The 17,709-nt window shown below is 37.5% G+C and overlaps 1 protein-coding gene across 9 annotated transcripts in view; it reads left to right on the forward strand.

The window, feature by feature from the left end:
• Positions 1–17,709, forward strand: part of ERBB4 (erb-b2 receptor tyrosine kinase 4) — a 1,106,505-nt gene that overhangs the window by 1,037,638 nt on the left and 51,158 nt on the right. For all 9 annotated transcript variants that reach the window (XM_077885345.1, XM_077885343.1, XM_077885348.1 and 6 more), the window contains one exon: positions 16,333–16,488. In XM_077885345.1, the coding sequence (XP_077741471.1) occupies positions 16,333–16,488 (156 nt within the window). The remainder of the gene's footprint in view (positions 1–16,332; positions 16,489–17,709) is intronic.

The raw sequence follows: 17,709 nt of genomic DNA on the forward strand, positions 1-17,709 counted from the left end.
TATTGACCCTCAATATTTGTGGCGATCTTCATCCTGTTCTGTGAGCTTTCTTTCCCATTCTCCATAGATGCCTGCTTTGCTGGGACACAGAGCGCATTCTCAGAATGTTCTCCTTTGGGCCATTTAGAACCTCTTTCTCTGTCTTAGATTCCCTCTCATTCTCAGCATGTGTTACTGTTTCCTAATTCCAAAATAATGATGATGATGATGAAGATGATGATAATAAAAATAATAATAATAATAATAATAATAATAATAATAGGAGGACATGAACTTCTGCATTGTTGCTCTCTTCCAAGAGCTCCTGGCTTCTCCTTCATTGCTGATTCAGAGAAAGCATTGCCTTTCTTCCCTTACAGAGCCTACCTTTTATCTACCTTCTTGATTCCAACAGAGCTGCAGCATTCTTCCACCATTTCTTCTCCTGTATCATCAGCCTCTCCTGATTCACTGGCTCCTCTCATGCACCTTATGGATCAGTTCTCCAGGGGGCAAGGTGAATGACCTCAGACTTGCTTCCTCTTTCTAAAGTGACTTCCTGTTCATTCATGTGCTTTTAAAAAGAGCACAGTTTTTCATTGGCCAACGTTCCTCAAAACCTTGCTTACCCCTGATCTACTGCAATCTAGTGGCTTTCACCTAAGTGAGCAATTTACTAGGGACTGATTGTATCCCCCCAAAATGCGTGTGTTGAAGCCTGTTACCTTTAAACAGAGCAAATGAGTTTATTTGGGAATAGCAGAGAAATTGCAATTGGGGACAAAAAGCTGTGCTGCGCCCTAGGCAAGCCTGAAGGGACCAAGGGAAAGGCAGCTTTTATTAGATTTTAGGGGGAAAGTGGGGAAGGTTGTCTTAAAAAAAAGATTCACTGGAGAAGAGTTTAAGATTGTGGTGGTTTCACACTGGCTGCGGCGGGGTGGGGGGGGCGGGGAGTGCATTGTTGTTGGAGCAAAGAGGGGTCTTACTTCCTTTTCCTAGAAGCAAGAGATAAAATTCCTATGTGAAAGATGTCCTCCCTTGTCAAAACAATTTTCTTTCTCCTGCTGGCTGTGTAGGCTGCAAAGTGGCAGTGCATGAGAGCTCTGCCTTCAGGGCTTCCCGGTGTCATTTTAAGTGAGATTTCCCTTATTTATTTTCATAAGCCCTAACACCCATTGCAAAGTAATTAGGTTTAGATAAGGTCATGAGGGTGTGATTAATGACCTTATAAGACCTTCTAAGACCTTCTAAGACACGAAAGGGCTGGCTTCCTCTCTCTCTTTCCACCATGTAAGGACCCAGTAAGAAAGTGGCCATCTGGAAGCTAGGCATAGAGCCCTCCCCAAGGAACTGAATTGGCTGGCACCCTGTTCTTGGACTTACCAGCCTGCAAACCTGTGAGAAATAAATTTCTGTTTTGGAAATATTTACTCTGTTATGCCCCTCTGAGATGACTAATACAGATTTTGATACAAAGAATTGGGTAGCAAATATCTAAACGTGTGGAAGCAGCTTTGGGATTGGGTAGAGGCTAGAAAAGTTTTGAGGTGCATGGTAAAAATATGTTCCTTAAGGATGATTGGGGAAAGACCTCAAATGGAAATGAGGAACACGTTGTTGGAAACTAGAGGAAAGATGATCCTTGTTATAAAGTGGCAAAGAATTTGGCGAATTGTTTGTGTCCTAGTGTTTGGTGGAAAGGCAGACCTCGTCAGGGATAAAATTGTATATTTAGCTGAGAAGATTTCTAAGTGAAGAATTGGAGAAGATCTCTCCTGACTGCTCATGATAAAGTATAAAAGGAGAAAAATGAAGTGAAGAAAGAGATGTTAACCAAAACTTGAAGATTTGGAAAATTCTCAGCCTATTCATGTAAAAAAATAATAATAAAGGGATGGCTCAATTGATTATGTGTCTAACTTTGGCTCAGGTCCTGATCTCTTGGAGCTCCTGGCTCATTGGAGAGTCAGCTTCTCCCTCTCCCTCATCCTCTCCCTCTACCCCTCCTCCCACTTGTGCTTGCACCCTGTGCTTGCTTGTCCTCTCTTGCTCTCATGTAAATAAAGAAAATCTTAAAGAAAAATACAAAGCAGGAAGTGAACACCTAGGGTATGGCTAGAATATTACATAAAGAGTTTATGAGATTATATAAGCAGAAGCACTACCATTTTGAACTGAAGGGAATGGAGACAGGAAAAAAAATGAAGAAAGACAGTTGGATTTTTTTATCAGCTCCTTGGGATGATGGGGCCATTTGGCTATGAATGTGCCCCATAAGAAGAGGGGACAAATGTCCCCAAAAGCAATTCAGAAGTTATCAGAGCCACTGTCTTGGTTTTCACAGGCCAGATGGCCGATGTCCAAAGCCACGGGGCTAGACTACCCAGTGGAGCCATGAGAATGGAGTGGGACCCTTCCCACTCTGCTGTGGAGATAGAACCACCACCCCACTGGATCCTGAAGCCTGATCATTGAACATAAGAAGATTATTCTTGAGTCTTAAGATCCAATGGAATTTAGCTTGCTAGGTTTGGGGCACATCAGCCTTTCCGTTTTCTGTTTCTCCCTTTTGGAATGAGAATATCTATCCTCCATGTGTACCCCATTGTACTTTGGTAGCACATAAATTGCTTTCACAGCTTCTAGCTGGAGAGGAATTTTACCTCAGGATGAATAGTACCTCAAGTTTCATCCACATCTGATTTAAGTGATATTTAGATGCGACTTCAGACTTCAGACTTTAGAATTGTTGCTGGAGTGAGTTAAGGCTTTGGGGGCTTGTTGAGATGGAATGAATGTCTTTTGCATGTCAGAAGGACATGAACTTTGAGGGGCCAAGGGGAGAATGGTCTTTTTTATGGTAGTCTGAGATGACTAATATACCAGTATTTCCGTTTCCAAACTCAAGGGTCTCCATTCAGTTATCCTTTTTGGTCTCTCTATTGTACTTGACACCATCCCCAGCTTCCCTTAGAATTCCTCTTGTTTCCTGTCTACCTGCCCAATACCAGTTGGTCCTTTTTCTTTTTCTGTGAATCTGACCATTTTTAGTTAATTTTGCCTTTTCCCCCCCTCTTACCCCTTACCCTCTCAGTTAACACTGATGATTTTCCTATATTTGATTTGGAAAAACTGCATTCTCTCACCTTGTCTAATGGCTTTTTTATCAGCAAAAAGTTCCCAGCTTTATTTGCTGCTCTCAACCTAAAATTAATTCTCCAAGTTACTGTCTTAGTCAAACCCTAAACCATTGCTCTGTGGGCTAGTGTTATAACATCCTAACCAATCTCCTTGATTCTTTCCAATCTCTTTTACCCTCATTTATTCTTCACTCAACTGCCAAATCTGATCATGTCAGTTGTTTCATCAAAACGTTCAGTGGCTCCTTTGTACAGTGTATTAGGGAGTTACAATTAAGTTAGACGGTTGTGGCACATCTAGCCTTTGTCAACTTAGGTCTTATCCTCATAGAACTTGTATTTTTCTTTTCCAAGTAAACCGTTATTTTTTTAGGACTCCATGTTCTGTTTTGTTGTAACTGTCGTGTTGTTGTTGTTGTTGTTTTTTAATGCTTTTTATCCTGTCTAGAATAGCATTACTATGTTAGAGTCCTAAATTTAAATACCTATTTTTCACTTACCATCAAGCTCACATTCCACCTTTCCTTTTTTTTTTATTTTTATTTTTTACATTCCACCTTTCCTATAAGACCTTCTGTACCAACACAGTAAGTGTCACATTTCTCTTTGTAAAGAAATTCCTTTACATTTTCTATTGTACCCCTGTATATCTCTCACACTAGACTCTGAACAACTTGAAGAGAACCCTATGTCATCTTTATATATAAAAGTATTAGCAGAGTGGCCAGGAGCACATAACAGCTACTCATTTTTTTTTAAAGATTTTATTTATTTATTCATGAGAGACACACAGAAAGAGAGAGAGGCAGAGACATAGGCAGAGGGAGAAGCAATCTCCATCCAGGAACCCGATGTGGGACTCAATCCCAGGACCCCGGGAACACACCCTGAGCCAAAGGTGGCAGACACTTAACCACTGAGCTACCCAAGCGTCCCAACAGCTATTTAACAGATGATTGTTGAGAGAAACAAGGAATTTTTTTTTATCATTTTAAACTATATATAGAGTGAATTGTGTACACAAAAAACATTGCATGCACAATAAGCTAGAAAAGCATCAGGAGAAAATAGTATTCGGTTTTTCTTCCTATTCTTTTTAATAGTCTATAAACTAATGGAATATGCATCCATACATACAAATGTATAAGGTGGTCCCAATTTTCATGCAGAATGTATTCATGAAAGAGGCAAAAGTAAACAAAAATAAAAATAAAAATAAATACAAAATAAAAGAGGCAAAAGTAAAAATCTTAAATGTGAACAATAGGTCTGCATGTTATACTTGGAATTCAATAGTAGATAACTTGAGGGACGCCAGACTGGTCTCAGTTGGTAGAGCATGTGACTCTTGATCTCGGGGTTATAAGTTTAAGTCACATGTTGGGTATAGAGATTAATTAAAAATAAAATCTTTACAAAAAATTACAGATAACTCAAGAGTATCACTAAATATTTAATTTTTCTATACCTGTATTCCTCACACAGTGAAGTATTTATAGGTTTACCTATAGTTTTCCTCTTAAAAACTCATATATAGTCATTTAGCTTAAGTTTAGTGAATATACATACAGTAGTGATTGAAAATATGCTAACTGAAGCAACCTTATTGATTTCTCTATTTGACTAAATTTTATAATTTCATGAGAAAATTTTTATCATTTTCATTTTTCTCCCTATTTTCTTTTGAACATCAAAATGAAGTGTCATTCACTTGAAGATTATACAAAGAAATGAAAGTGTACAAGCGCAAAGCAAATTTTTGTTGAAATTAAACTGTTGGGGGGCACCTAGGTGGCTCAGTTGGTGAAGCGTCTGCCTTTGGCCCAAGTCATGATCGCCGCGTCCTGTGATCGAGCCCTGGGTCAGGCTCCCTGCACAGCAGGGAGTCAGCTTCTCCCTCTGTGTCTCCCTACCACTTATCCTCTGTCTCTCTCTCAAATAAATAAATAAATAAATAAATAAAACCTTAAAAAAGAAAAAAAGAAATTAAACTGTTGTATGAAAGACAGCAACACTAAAATGTGGTTATTGATTGATAGATAATCTTTTATATTCTAAGTATAAGAGTCTGCTTGAGAATGTCTGAGAAAATTATAAATTGTTTTAAAGCTAATATTTTGAAAAATAAGAATCACCTATAATCAGGGTGCTTAGACAAATGGGGCAATAGTAATAACTAACCATGTTGAGTGCTTACTACTGACCAGGCACTGTGCTAAGAATTTACCTGAACTAGCTAACAACCTTTCTTATAAAGTTATAGATGAAAATACTGACGAACTTTGTAGATGAAGATACTGGCTAAGCTGAGAAACTAACTAACGTGGCTAAGGCCACACAGATAGCTGTATTTAGTGAATGGCTGAGCTAATACTGCAGCCTGGAAAGGCTTATTTTAAGCTGACATGCATACTGTACTCTACTCAGCTATCAAAGATGAACAAGAAAGAGAAATAATGAGAATGACTCTTTAGAACACGGTTTGTGTGATGTGTATTTTCAGCTTTTTTCCCCCCATGTGAAGTATTAACCGCATATATCTGTGAAGGGGAGAGAAGTGCAAATGAAGAAGGCAACTTTCAAATTCTGCTTTGGCAGTGTGTGAGCAGCACCCCCATATTCCTACCTTGTAGAAAAAAAAAGATACTATTTAGCACAAAAACCCAGTCTTCTGGAAGTCAAAACAGTCACTAAGCACTTTGTAATACATATGTAAGTAAGCTTGAAAATTAGCAGATATTTAATACCTTAAAATAAAAAGCAAAGGGATGAGATAATAAAAATCGCTAACAACACAAAATTACTTCCAATAATATTAAATATTATCCTTTTTCGTCTTTAGTTTTAATTGTTGTAAGACTATATGTTTGTGAGTGTATTTCTTATTGCCAGGAGTTCCTTTTCTCTTAAACCGGTGATTGAAAGACAGTAGAAGGCTATATAAATAGCTGGGGAGTAGGGTGGGGGAAATCAATGCATTGACTACTATTTATTGACTGTCTACAATGTGATGGGATTGGTAAATGTGAAAAGGATCAAACTGAATTAAGTCGTCTCAGCAGGACCACACTGTTTTTAAGCTTCAGGCAGTTAAGGACTCATAAGGATTTAAAGCAAAAGAATGAAAGGTGGTCAGATGAAAACTTTAACTTTTAGGATTTGTACATGCCAGAACATGGTCTTGTACTCCCATTCCTCACTTTGGTGTTTCTCTTAAAAAATAATTTTACAAAAAATAAAATAAAATAAAATAAAATAAAATAAAATAAAATAAAATAAAATAAAATAAAATAAAATAATTTTATAAACTAGTCAGCTTAGTAGATGAAGGTTCAGTTGGGAATGAGGTGTATTTGAATCTTTTTCTACTCTTCACCTGAAACTGCTAAAATTGTGTAATATGCAATACAGTATTTCTAAAGCTTGAGCATGGAAGATGCAGCCTAATTTATGAATATAAGTGTATGTTATTTCTACACTTAGGTAGGCTGTTATTTCAGCCTAATTTATGAACATAAGTGTATGTTATACAGAAAGTTATTTCACAACAATGCTTGAAAATCTCAGGGTTTAGTTTTAAATAAATGATAGAAGATAGAAGAGAAAATGAGACATAATAAGGTCATCTAAAAGAGTGACATAATCTCCTTGGGAGTGAGGGAAGACTTCATGGAGTAAATGACAGTTGATTTGTGATCTGAAAGACTATAGATTTACCCAAGTCTGCGTCTGAAGTGTGGTAGGAGGATAGCAGTGTGTGCTGACGGGGTGTGCCAGGTAAAGGGAGCAGTATGTGCAAAGACAGAGCCAACAGAATGTTCAGGTTGGTTGAGCCATGGAGTTTCAGCTGAAGAATTCTGAGAAAAGAGGCTAGAATGACAATCAAGTTGCTTGAGGACTTTTTTTCAGTTATAGGACAGAAGAGGTGGGTCAACACATGCACATGACAGCACGTGTGCACGTGTGCACATGCATCCTAGGGTAGTGGAAAATGGGGAAATGACAAAAAGTACATGGGATCAAAGAGGAGAATTAAAACCAGAGCATTAGTCCTCCCTGCCTACCTCTTGGACTAAGTCTAAGCCTTTATGGAGTCAGGAGCTAAAGTCAGTGAGTAAGTTTTTAAGGGAACTATCTGAGACTAGAGTCTTAAGAATAGCAATTAATGTGGCTGGGGTGGGGGGTTGGCAAATGATGGCACAGTGTTGAAAAGCATGTAGAGCTCTTTGTGAAGGCCGCGTGGAGGACCACAGAGCTCTCGCAGGTCAGGAGGCTGAAAAGGCCTCATTCACTGTCTAGAATGATCGATCATAAGCTGCAAGTTCTCAAGCACCAAGAGAGAGCCGCCACTAGAAAGACATCAGCATTTCCCCAGCGGCTCCAGCTGCAGGTTTAAAGGAGGCAGGTATCAGTGAAGAAACCTGAGAAAAACCCAGAAAGTATTCATGAACATCAGTGAGGCTCCCCAGGGAAACCCCAGAAATATCTAGAAACAGCTTCTAAGGGGTAAACAACCTGCAGGCAGGTTGGGCCAAGAAACAGTGAAATTTGTGTTATTACTGTGGCACCATATGTATCCCCAAACCATAAAAAGAGCAAAAACTCAGATGACAACTTCTTGCTCTTGTAAATATAGATGGACCATTCATTCTCCTTTTATAGTTGTACAATATCTGATATTTTTATGGTGATGTTGGGCTAGCAAATGAGCCAAGGCATCAATTGAGAATCATTTTCTCTTATTTCCTTCTGCGGAGACCAGAGGCAGAGTCCTAGCATTCTGTCAAAGGGAAAGTGCAAGTTTGAAACAAAGAAAATGCATCAAAAGGGACTTCCAAATCAGCTGTGAGAGATTGAAATGAAAACTGAAAGCTGTGGTTCCAATCCTTCTGAGAATTTTAAGGAGGAAGGAGCCTAAGCAAGAGGAGCCTGGGTCAAGAGCAAGCAGATGGGAAGTAGCTGGGTGACTTCTAGAGGGGAGTATGTGGGTACCACCCTTGTGAGGTTTACCTGTGCTGGGCAAGCATTTGCATAGGTGGGCCAGGTCCATGGCACCTGAAGAAGACAGAGGCAGAGTTGAAGTGAATTCTCTGCTACCAGGATCCCTGGGTGGCTCAGTGGTTTAGTGCCTGCCTTTGGCCCAGGGCCTGATCCTGGAAACCCGGAATTGAGTCCCATATCAGGCTCCCTGGATAGGGCCTGCTTCTCCTTCTGCCTGTGTCTCTGCCTCTCTCTCTCTGTGTCTCTCTCATGAATAAATAAATAAAATATTAAAGAAAAAAAAAAAAAAGAATGCTCCGCTAGCTATGGACACAAAATTGACTCCAATCACATGAGAGCTTTTAGTGTTCTAGGAATTTCACTTTTTTCAAGGGAAGACTTACTTAAAAATATTCAGTAGTTATAAATACACTCAACTGCCTGGACATATAAATGGGTAAATCACACTTAAGAAAATAGTTATTGAAAATTTTTAGGTCTGTCTGATGACAGTTTGCCCTGTAATAAGTAGACCTCCTAAAATTGATATAATTGTCTTAAGAAGGAAAATTATGTGCACGTATTCCCACCCCCTGGACTTCATGGTTTTCGGTCACTAGCATGCAACTCTGTGGAACTAAAGAATATTAGGAATGATTTGTTTCTGCTCAATTATAACAAAGGCATCAGACATTCCAGCTCTTCCTTATAGCGTCTGAATGTATTCGCACAATATGTATGCTCAGAGAAAGGCTCAGCTTTTATCTGTTAATCTAGAGGTTGCTGTATTAATAGTTTGCACACTTCATTGATTTTTAATTAATTTCTAAAGAGACACAGAGGATAACTCCTACAGCCCACAGACATCTCCGTTCTCATTGTAATCCACATCTTTATTGATCGGCTGCCTAAGGAGCAGAAGTAATCTATTTTAAGTATACTTTTCTGGGAGAGCATGGACACTATACAATTCACTTGTAATCATATTGGCAAGAGGTCAGTGAGAAGGAAAAACGATAACGTGTTTAGTATTCTCTTGATGCAGGCAGATGAGCTTTTTTACCCGTTATTTATTTGTGGCTTCTCACGCATGCTTGTTAAACTTATTTTTTGGTTGTTTGTTTCTTTATTATCATTATTTTGTTTCTTTAAAAGACAAGTCCTAAGCAGGCTGTCCTGCAAATTCTTGCAACGGAAATTTCCAAAAGCTTGTGAAAGGCGGTAAATAAAATTTCTGAAGAAACATCTGAAGAAAATGTAGAGAACCAGAAGAAAAAAATAATCTCTTTTTCCAGCCAGCCTCAGGAATCTGTAAATGCTGTCCTCATTCACTCCTCCTGGGATGCTAATATCACCATCTGGGGTTTGGCCTGAGTGCTGCAGGTTTTATTCTCTTCCACCCTTTGTAAATATTCTAGACTTCTAAAGTTACCCCCATGTACCCTGCAAAGAAAAACTGCTACTGCCTGAACAGCTTTGCAAAACCTCGGTATTATTGTTCATTTAATCCAACTACAAACATCTACTGAGTGATAGTTAAATGTCAGGCAATCTTCACATTGGGGAGAATACACAGTTGAGTTCACAAGTACTTGGTCTGGAGGCGCTATTCTCGGGGAACCCAATAAAACTAAAGAGATTTGCTTCTTATATACAAGAATTTTATCTTACCTGAAATTTTAGAGCGCCCATTGTTTATATAAAAATTATTCAGTTATACATGCTGCCTTTGCTAGTTTCATATATGGTTTACAGTCTATTGACCCTAATTGTTTGCATATAGTCATATAACGTCATGGTTGAGTTTGTTGCCTCTGGAGTCAAGCTGCCTGCAGTCAGAGCTTGGTTTTTTCTAAGCTTTGTCTTGCACTGTCACTCTCAGGCAAGTAATTTTATTTCTCTGTGCATCAGTTTCCTCATCTTAAAATGGGAATGATAGTAGTACAGATCTCATTGGGTTCTTGTGGGTTCCTATATATGAAGCATAGAGATCCTAAAAAACAAACAAACAAACAAACAAAAACAAAGGCAAAAGTCATACACATTGCCTTGAGCTGGCTCATAGAAAACAGTGTCTACAACAGATTTGCATACAGGAAGTTTTTTGGACAAGTGTTCTCGGTGGCAATACCTATAAACCAATGGAAAATATTAGGCAGAGGAAAAAGTTGAGCTATGATGAAATTGCAACACCCAGTCTTAGGAGAAGGCCCTGGAACTGGAGCAGTTCTTCACAGATGTCCAAGGAGCGATGGATTTTGTAATTAAATCAGCCAGTTGCTGGATGTGCGCTGACTCTGTGAGAAGGCAAAACTTTCCCCAGCAAAGCAGCAGTTGGATTGGAGGTATCAAAGCATCCAAAGTGATGCAGCTGAGATGAGAGCTACCAGCAGCCAACACTCCCAGAAGCTCAGAGTATGAGTCCGCTGGTCCTGAAGAAGTTCCTGGGCACAACACCACAGCACCTACTACATGCATGTGTATGTGTAGCATACACACACTCACTCAAATATATTATCGGGACTCTGTGAAAAAGTATATATCAAATATCAACAAATATTGTTTTTATTTCACATTATTAAATTTATATGAATTTAGTGCTCAGTATTTCAAAATCTCCTTATGAACTACAACCTAACCAAGTTTCTTGAAGACCATAGGTACAATTGGAAGATGTAAGAATTAACCATGAGGTTTAACTCCAAGCTAGTTTAGGACAGCCACAGGAATCTGCTTTCCTTCTTCTGAAAAAAATAATAGGAGAACATTTGGGGACAAGTGAGCAAGAAACTGAAATCATTTCACCTAACAATGCTGAGTAGCCAATAGGTATTTCGTTTGGCTATCTTCTTTCTCTTACAGTAGTCAAATTGTATTTTTAAGACAGTTGAATTTGAGGTTATTTATTTAGAAAACACATGATATCTTAGAATACTGAACATTCTAGGTGTTTTACAAACATGAAGGCATTGAGTCCACAAGATAATCTTCAGGGTAAATACTATTATTATCCCCCACTTAATGGATAAGGAAATAGAAACACACAAATAAATTGACCGAGGACACAGAGCTACTAAGATCTGGGGTTTACTTCTAAAGTCTGTCATCTTAAATATTGGATGCATGAAACTGACTCTAACTAAAACATATTCATGGCTCTCACTAAACATTTGAAGGGAGGTATCTACTCTACCTCTTTCTGTACTGCTCTCTGTGTCTTTTATTGGTCTACAATTTAATATTTTATATAGATCTGTTGTACAGTTCCATCTATCATGGAATAAAAATTTAAAGCTAGAGGACACTTCAGAGATCATTTAGGCCAATCTGTCACTTTTATAGGAGAGGTAAAATGAGTATCTGAGGTCAAAAGCCTAGTGAACAGCACGCCCAGGACTTCTGTCTCCAACATTCAGTTCTGTGTTCTTTTCTCTGCTTTGCCATGAACCAGCTTTCCCTGGTTGAAAAGACTTTTCAGTTTATTTAATTAGGAACCCCCTTAGATTCCCTTCATGGCCTATTTGGATAAAGTCAGTCACTTCATCCAAAAAGGCCCCTTTCTCCCATTGAACATGCTCATATCTTTAGCCCTAACAGGAGAGAGCATTATACTTGGATTTCTTTTTCTTTCCTCAAGCATAGAATTGCTTTTAGAAGGAAAAGTAGAAAAGAGGAGTGATTTTCATTTGGAGCTAGCTTTCCTGAAGCTTCCTATGTTATTAAAAAAGCTTCAGGTTATTAGAATGAAAACAGAAAAAAAGAAGTGTACTCTTGCTAACTCCAGAGATTAATGCCTGTGAGAGCTGACTGCAGCTTGAATTTTTTAGCTACACACATGTGTTTGATGAAATTGTCACATGGCCTATATATGGGAAGCAAATATTTATTGTCAAAAATAGTCTAGTCTCTCTTGAGTTGCGTTAGCTTCCTGCAGCTGAGCAGAATACATTTTCACATTGGATTAATACATAATAAGAATGCATTTTTTGCTAGGCAGCTGTGATTCAAATATCCTAAGATTTAAAAGAAGGTCATTGCTAGGCGTTCATCGATACTGATATTTTGATATTTTTCCATAGAGCAGTTTAGAGGAGTCGATTTTAACCAGAGATTAAAACTTTAAATTCAATTGTAATAAAATTATCCTTGGACTTTTGTATTAAAGTGCTTTTCTGAAAGTGAGAGTAAAATTTGACTTTTCCTAGCTAGTTTGTATTTATTAAAGCACCTTTTAAGAGAGAGAAGCAAAACAGAAAATAAGTACTCTTTGAAAACTCATTAAATATTTAAAAAATGGTAAAATACTGAATGGTTTGGGTAATGGTAAGATCTGAATAGTTTGAGTAAAATCAAGAGTCTAGCAGCTGGGTCCAGAAGTAGACAAAATGCTCCTAAAACATGTCTACAAAAAACTGTTCTCAGTGCTGATAAAAGGCAGATATTTTGGATCAGCAAATCTACTGTTTTATTCACCCTTTCTGCAGCACTGAAAACTTTCCACCTATCTCATTCATGACCTTTATCTTCCCTAAAATCCTGAATCTGTGAATATATTTATGGAGGCCACCAAATCTTTTATTAGGTTCCCTAATTTTTCCTTCTTTTTATATGGCAGCATCCTTAGGTGAATCATTACAAAAGTAATACTTTGAACAGTAATTATTTGGTATTTGTACCTACACATTAATCATGATGGATTGGTTATGGGTATATGTATCACCATTTGTAAACATTTATTGAGCACCTACTGTGATATATTAATTGAGGTTCACAGATTTTCTGAAATAAGCAGTTCAAGTTAATGAGGGTAAGTTATTCTTATTCACACTAGGACTGTTCATATCTGTGGAAAAATAATAAAAACTTGCATATTCTGGACTTACTATATGGCAGTTACTATTTGAATACTTTACATATATTAACTCACTTTATCTTTACAACAATCCATGGTATAGGGTCCTTTTATGGCCGTTTTAGAGACAAAGGTGAGTGCCAGGTTAATTAGCTTGCCAGAGTTACATAGCTAGAACATAGCAGAGCTGGGGTTCGATCCGGGAGATTGACCCCTGAATCTTCACTCAAACCGGCCGCATCATTGTGCATATTCACAATGCACAATTTTTTTTTAAAGCCTGTTTTTTGTTTTTACTGGAGCCTCAGGTGGCACATGACAGTTCATAAAATGGCTTCAGAGGTAGGGGCTGTGGTTGGGTGGGGGAGACAAAAAATAAACTGGGGTGGGAAAGAAAACAACCAGGAGGAGGTAAGAGCTGGCTGGTTCCTTCTCAGCCTGATTTAGGGGAGGGAGCTGATGCCTCTGAACAATAGGATGGGTCCCTTCCTTCACCAATGCAGGTGGCCAATGCAGGAATGAGTTTCCAATTTATGTGATCCAAATTCCTGCCACATCACAGAAGGTTTTTTAATTTAGCTGAATTTTAAAGGTAAATGCAAATAAATTGGTCACTTGCATTGTGCCCCGAAATTCACAGAGACATCTTATAATATTTTTGCTCCAAAAGAACTAGGATCTTTTAAAGGTATATGAATTCACTATGTATATTAATTTCCACAGGCCAACATGACCCCATGACCCATCAAGAGAAGGGCTAGACTTAAATGTGCAGACTTTGGAGCCCCATAGCAAGAGATCAGATCCCAGTTCTAGCACTCATTAGACGACTTGGAACAAGTAACCACCTCTCTGAGACTTGGCTTTCTCACATTTAAAATGGGATAAAAACTATGCATCTTATAGGATAAGTTAGCCTCCCATTGTAGAAGCATTTAGTTTAATGCCTGCCGTGTTCCGAGTACTCAGCGTTAGCTGTGGTTATTGTTGGTGTTAGTATTCCTGTAAAGGACTCCACCAGAGCCGGCATGGCAAGGACCTGGGGGTTGCAAAAAGGCAGAGTGCGTTTCTTTTGGTGCAGCACCCCTCCACTATGGTGAAGGGCCCTTCTTTTTAATCATCTTCAAACTTCAGAGGACTTCATCCAGTTTGTCACTGCTGTTTCTAATAACTGCCTCCTTCATTGCATCATACTTCTGCTTAAGGAGTGATTTTATTTTGAAGGAATCTAGCAGAGAATGTGGTTCTGATGAGATCTTCTGGTAAGGAAGTCCTATCGTAATGACTGTGGCGTGGAGACACCTATTGTGAGCAATCCATAGATGATTCAACACTCTAATCCAGGTGTGAAAGTAAGGGACAGGGGACCTGGATGGTTCAGTGGTTGAGCATCTGCCTTTGGCTCAGGTCGTGATTCCGGGATCCTAGGATCAGGTCCTGCATCAGGCTCCTCACAGGGAGCCTACTTCTCCCTCTGCCTGTGTCTCTGCTTCTCTCTGTGTGTCTCTCATGAATAAATAAATGAAACCTTTTAAAAACGTGTTTTGATCCTCAAAACACGGTTCTCCTAAATGCCTTTACATATATCACCCTGATTCATTCAAGTCTGTATTCCACGTCTGCCCACTTCATTAATAGCTCTGTCCTCCTTCAGTGAACATATTTCTCTCTTTTTTTGTTTCTCTGATGTCTAGCACAGAGCCTGGAACATAGTGTGTGTTTCGTCATTGTGTGTTGATCTGAATATTAACTCATTGCCAACACACTTTGCATATTCCTATATGAAGGTGGTAGGAAAGGTGAATGTTTTTGTGGACATTTCTTAAAGGGGCAAATCATTGAAAAAAATCTTTATCTCCAAGGCAGTAAGTCTGTGTTTTGGTCCCTTAAATCATATAAGGGCTATATGTTTTTAGATTCACTTTATTCTAGGAATTTCCAAGTTAGCACAATCAAACAGAAAGCACTGTTTAGGGAAGAGAATAAAACCTTAGAAATCTCAGTTGTGGACTGATTTCAGAAAACACTAATACAAGTGGTGGTCACCCAACTGCTGACCAGTTGGACCATATCAGGCAGTATGTGCACTGGTTGTATATAATGGACATTGATAGTATAGTGTTTGGCTCATGATCATGTTTGAAGCAATCGTCTCTTTACACTACATTGAGTATACAGTTCACCATATTTTTCTTTTTTTTTAACCTATGTGATTTAAGTGCCTGTTTTCCACAGATTTTGTTTTGATATCAGCAACTGTTAATCCTCAGAGTCCTGCAATTATAATGTTAACTACCAACACCTTTGATTTGCAATTGGTATACAGTATGCTGTAACCATTTTTTCTTTTTTTTTTTTTGCTTTAACCATTTTCTAATAATTCTGATTTGTTTTTGAATGACAACCCTTTTTTCCTCTGAAATCCTCAAGTATAGAATTCCTCTAACACTTCAATAAGAATATATTCACTCTAATCTAGGCCTCTGAGTTTACTTCCTTAATTTTATATAAACCTTTAGTTAAGGCTGTTTAATGATTCTTAGTTTCCCTACTGGTAAAGTAAAATTAATATGTATTGCTTCTATGGATTATGGAAATATACATATGAATATACATGCATATGAATATACACATGAACATATTTAGATATATGTGGATACATATCATTGTTGACAATCAGTAATACATTTTATTTTTAATTACCCTATATGTTTAATGGAAAAACATATTAAAGGTTCATTTCAGGATCATTATAAACAATGTAATTTCACTTGTGGGTTCATATAATGACTACTAATGTCATTGAAGCCATTTTTTAAAATTAGAGGCTTTTAATGCCTCTAAGGTATAGTTCATTTTTTGCATAATTAATAAGAATAATATGATTCTTAAGCCTTGATAGAATCTATGGTGGTGATTTTGGCACCATTAAACCTTCATATGAATTTTTTTAATTTTTTAAAATTATGGATGGGTCTCTTTGTTTCGAGCATACAGGGAGGATGACATAAAGCATGAGTTATTGAGAGCACAAATAGAAATATGTGGGTCAGACTAAGTGTATGTTAGCTTATCTACTGAGACACACGCACACCTCACTAATGAAAGTGTTTGCAAAAGAGTATAAAGTCTCTGAGAAAAAAAATGATCTAACATTTAGCTCATGTACAGGTAATTCTTGATAGGACTTTAGGTAGAAAAGGCCAAGAACTATTTGTGATTTGCTTTTTATCCTAGGTTTTTACTAATTTTGAAAATATTCCGAGATTCTGGCTTCACTTGGAGAAATCAAGCACTTGCAACTGAAGGCAAAGAAACTGCTTTTTAGACAATAAAAAAGCCTAGTCATTAACTATCATTTTGGAACTTGGTATTTTTCAGGGGATGATGTACCTGGAAGAAAGACGACTTGTTCATCGGGACTTGGCAGCCCGAAATGTCTTAGTGAAATCTCCAAACCATGTGAAAATCACAGATTTTGGACTAGCCAGACTCTTAGAAGGAGATGAAAAAGAGTATAATGCTGATGGAGGAAAGGTGGGTCTCTTTTTAGAGAAATATTGCTTGAAAATATGTATGATATCCTTTTGTCTTCTTACATGTTATAGGAAGCAGCCACTCAGTCTGAGGTTATGAGAGTATAAAAATCTCAGTTCCATCATTTGCCTTCTCTTTCACCGAGGGAAATATAAAAATTATATAAAAATTATATAAAAATTACATAAAACGTCCATTTCTCAAAAGTAGCCAAAATAAGATAATTTATCTCTAGTGGTCTTCATATCACATCCAGTGTTGGGAAGAGGGTGGATCCTTAGGAAATATAGAAATTATACTTTAATCCAGGACCATAGAAATTGTTTCATTGATTCTAAGAACACAGGACTGATATACAACAGAAAGACATAACTATTCTTTTCATAGATTAGAGAGAAGCTTGGCTACTACCAAGAACCATAACTCATTAGAATTTAACTTCTAATCCTCTTTTACCAGATACCACAGATTCTTCTTATCTGGCTCAATTTTTCTTTTTAAGCTTTTATTGTAACATATGATGGACCAATTTGCTGTATTTATTATCTGATTGTAGAATGTAGGCTACTATATTCTGAGGATCTTAACAGTATCATTGCCTTTCTTATTTTTCTGACTTGCCTCTGGCCTTACCTGACAACCGTGCTCCTCCATACGGCCTCAGAGCAGACCTTAGTTCAAGCTCTTGTTTTTTTCTCATTAACCACTATTTAAATTACCATTCTTGCTAAACAGTGAGGCTATCTGCTCTCCATCTAGAGGTCACTCTAGCTTAATGTGAGAAAACTTAGATCAGGAGAGGCCAAATGAAATAGCAAATGCATCCTTCACCTATGGTGATGTACAAACACATGCTAACCAAAAAAAAAAAAAAAAAAAAGTGATTGATATACATATATATAAATTGATATATATATAAATATTTATCGTATGCCTTATTTATCATGAGCCATCTAGGTATATATTATAAATATTTTGCAATGATAGGCTTCCAAATGCTTAACATTGATTTTATTATGTCATGTAGTAGATGATTTTTATATAACTTTATACAATCTTATGTAACTATATATATCTATTCAAATCTTATCACAAAAGAAAAATTCTTTAAAAACTCTGCAGTTTTGTAGTATTTCCTAATCTTTCCTTGATTTTATTAGACGGTTTTGCCTGTTTACTACCAAATTGCAGCAGTTTGAGACCATAGCTTTGAAATTCACT

Source organism: Canis aureus, chromosome 36, assembly GCF_053574225.1.
Source record: "Canis aureus isolate CA01 chromosome 36, VMU_Caureus_v.1.0, whole genome shotgun sequence".
NCBI classification, from domain to species: domain Eukaryota; kingdom Metazoa; phylum Chordata; class Mammalia; order Carnivora; family Canidae; genus Canis; species Canis aureus.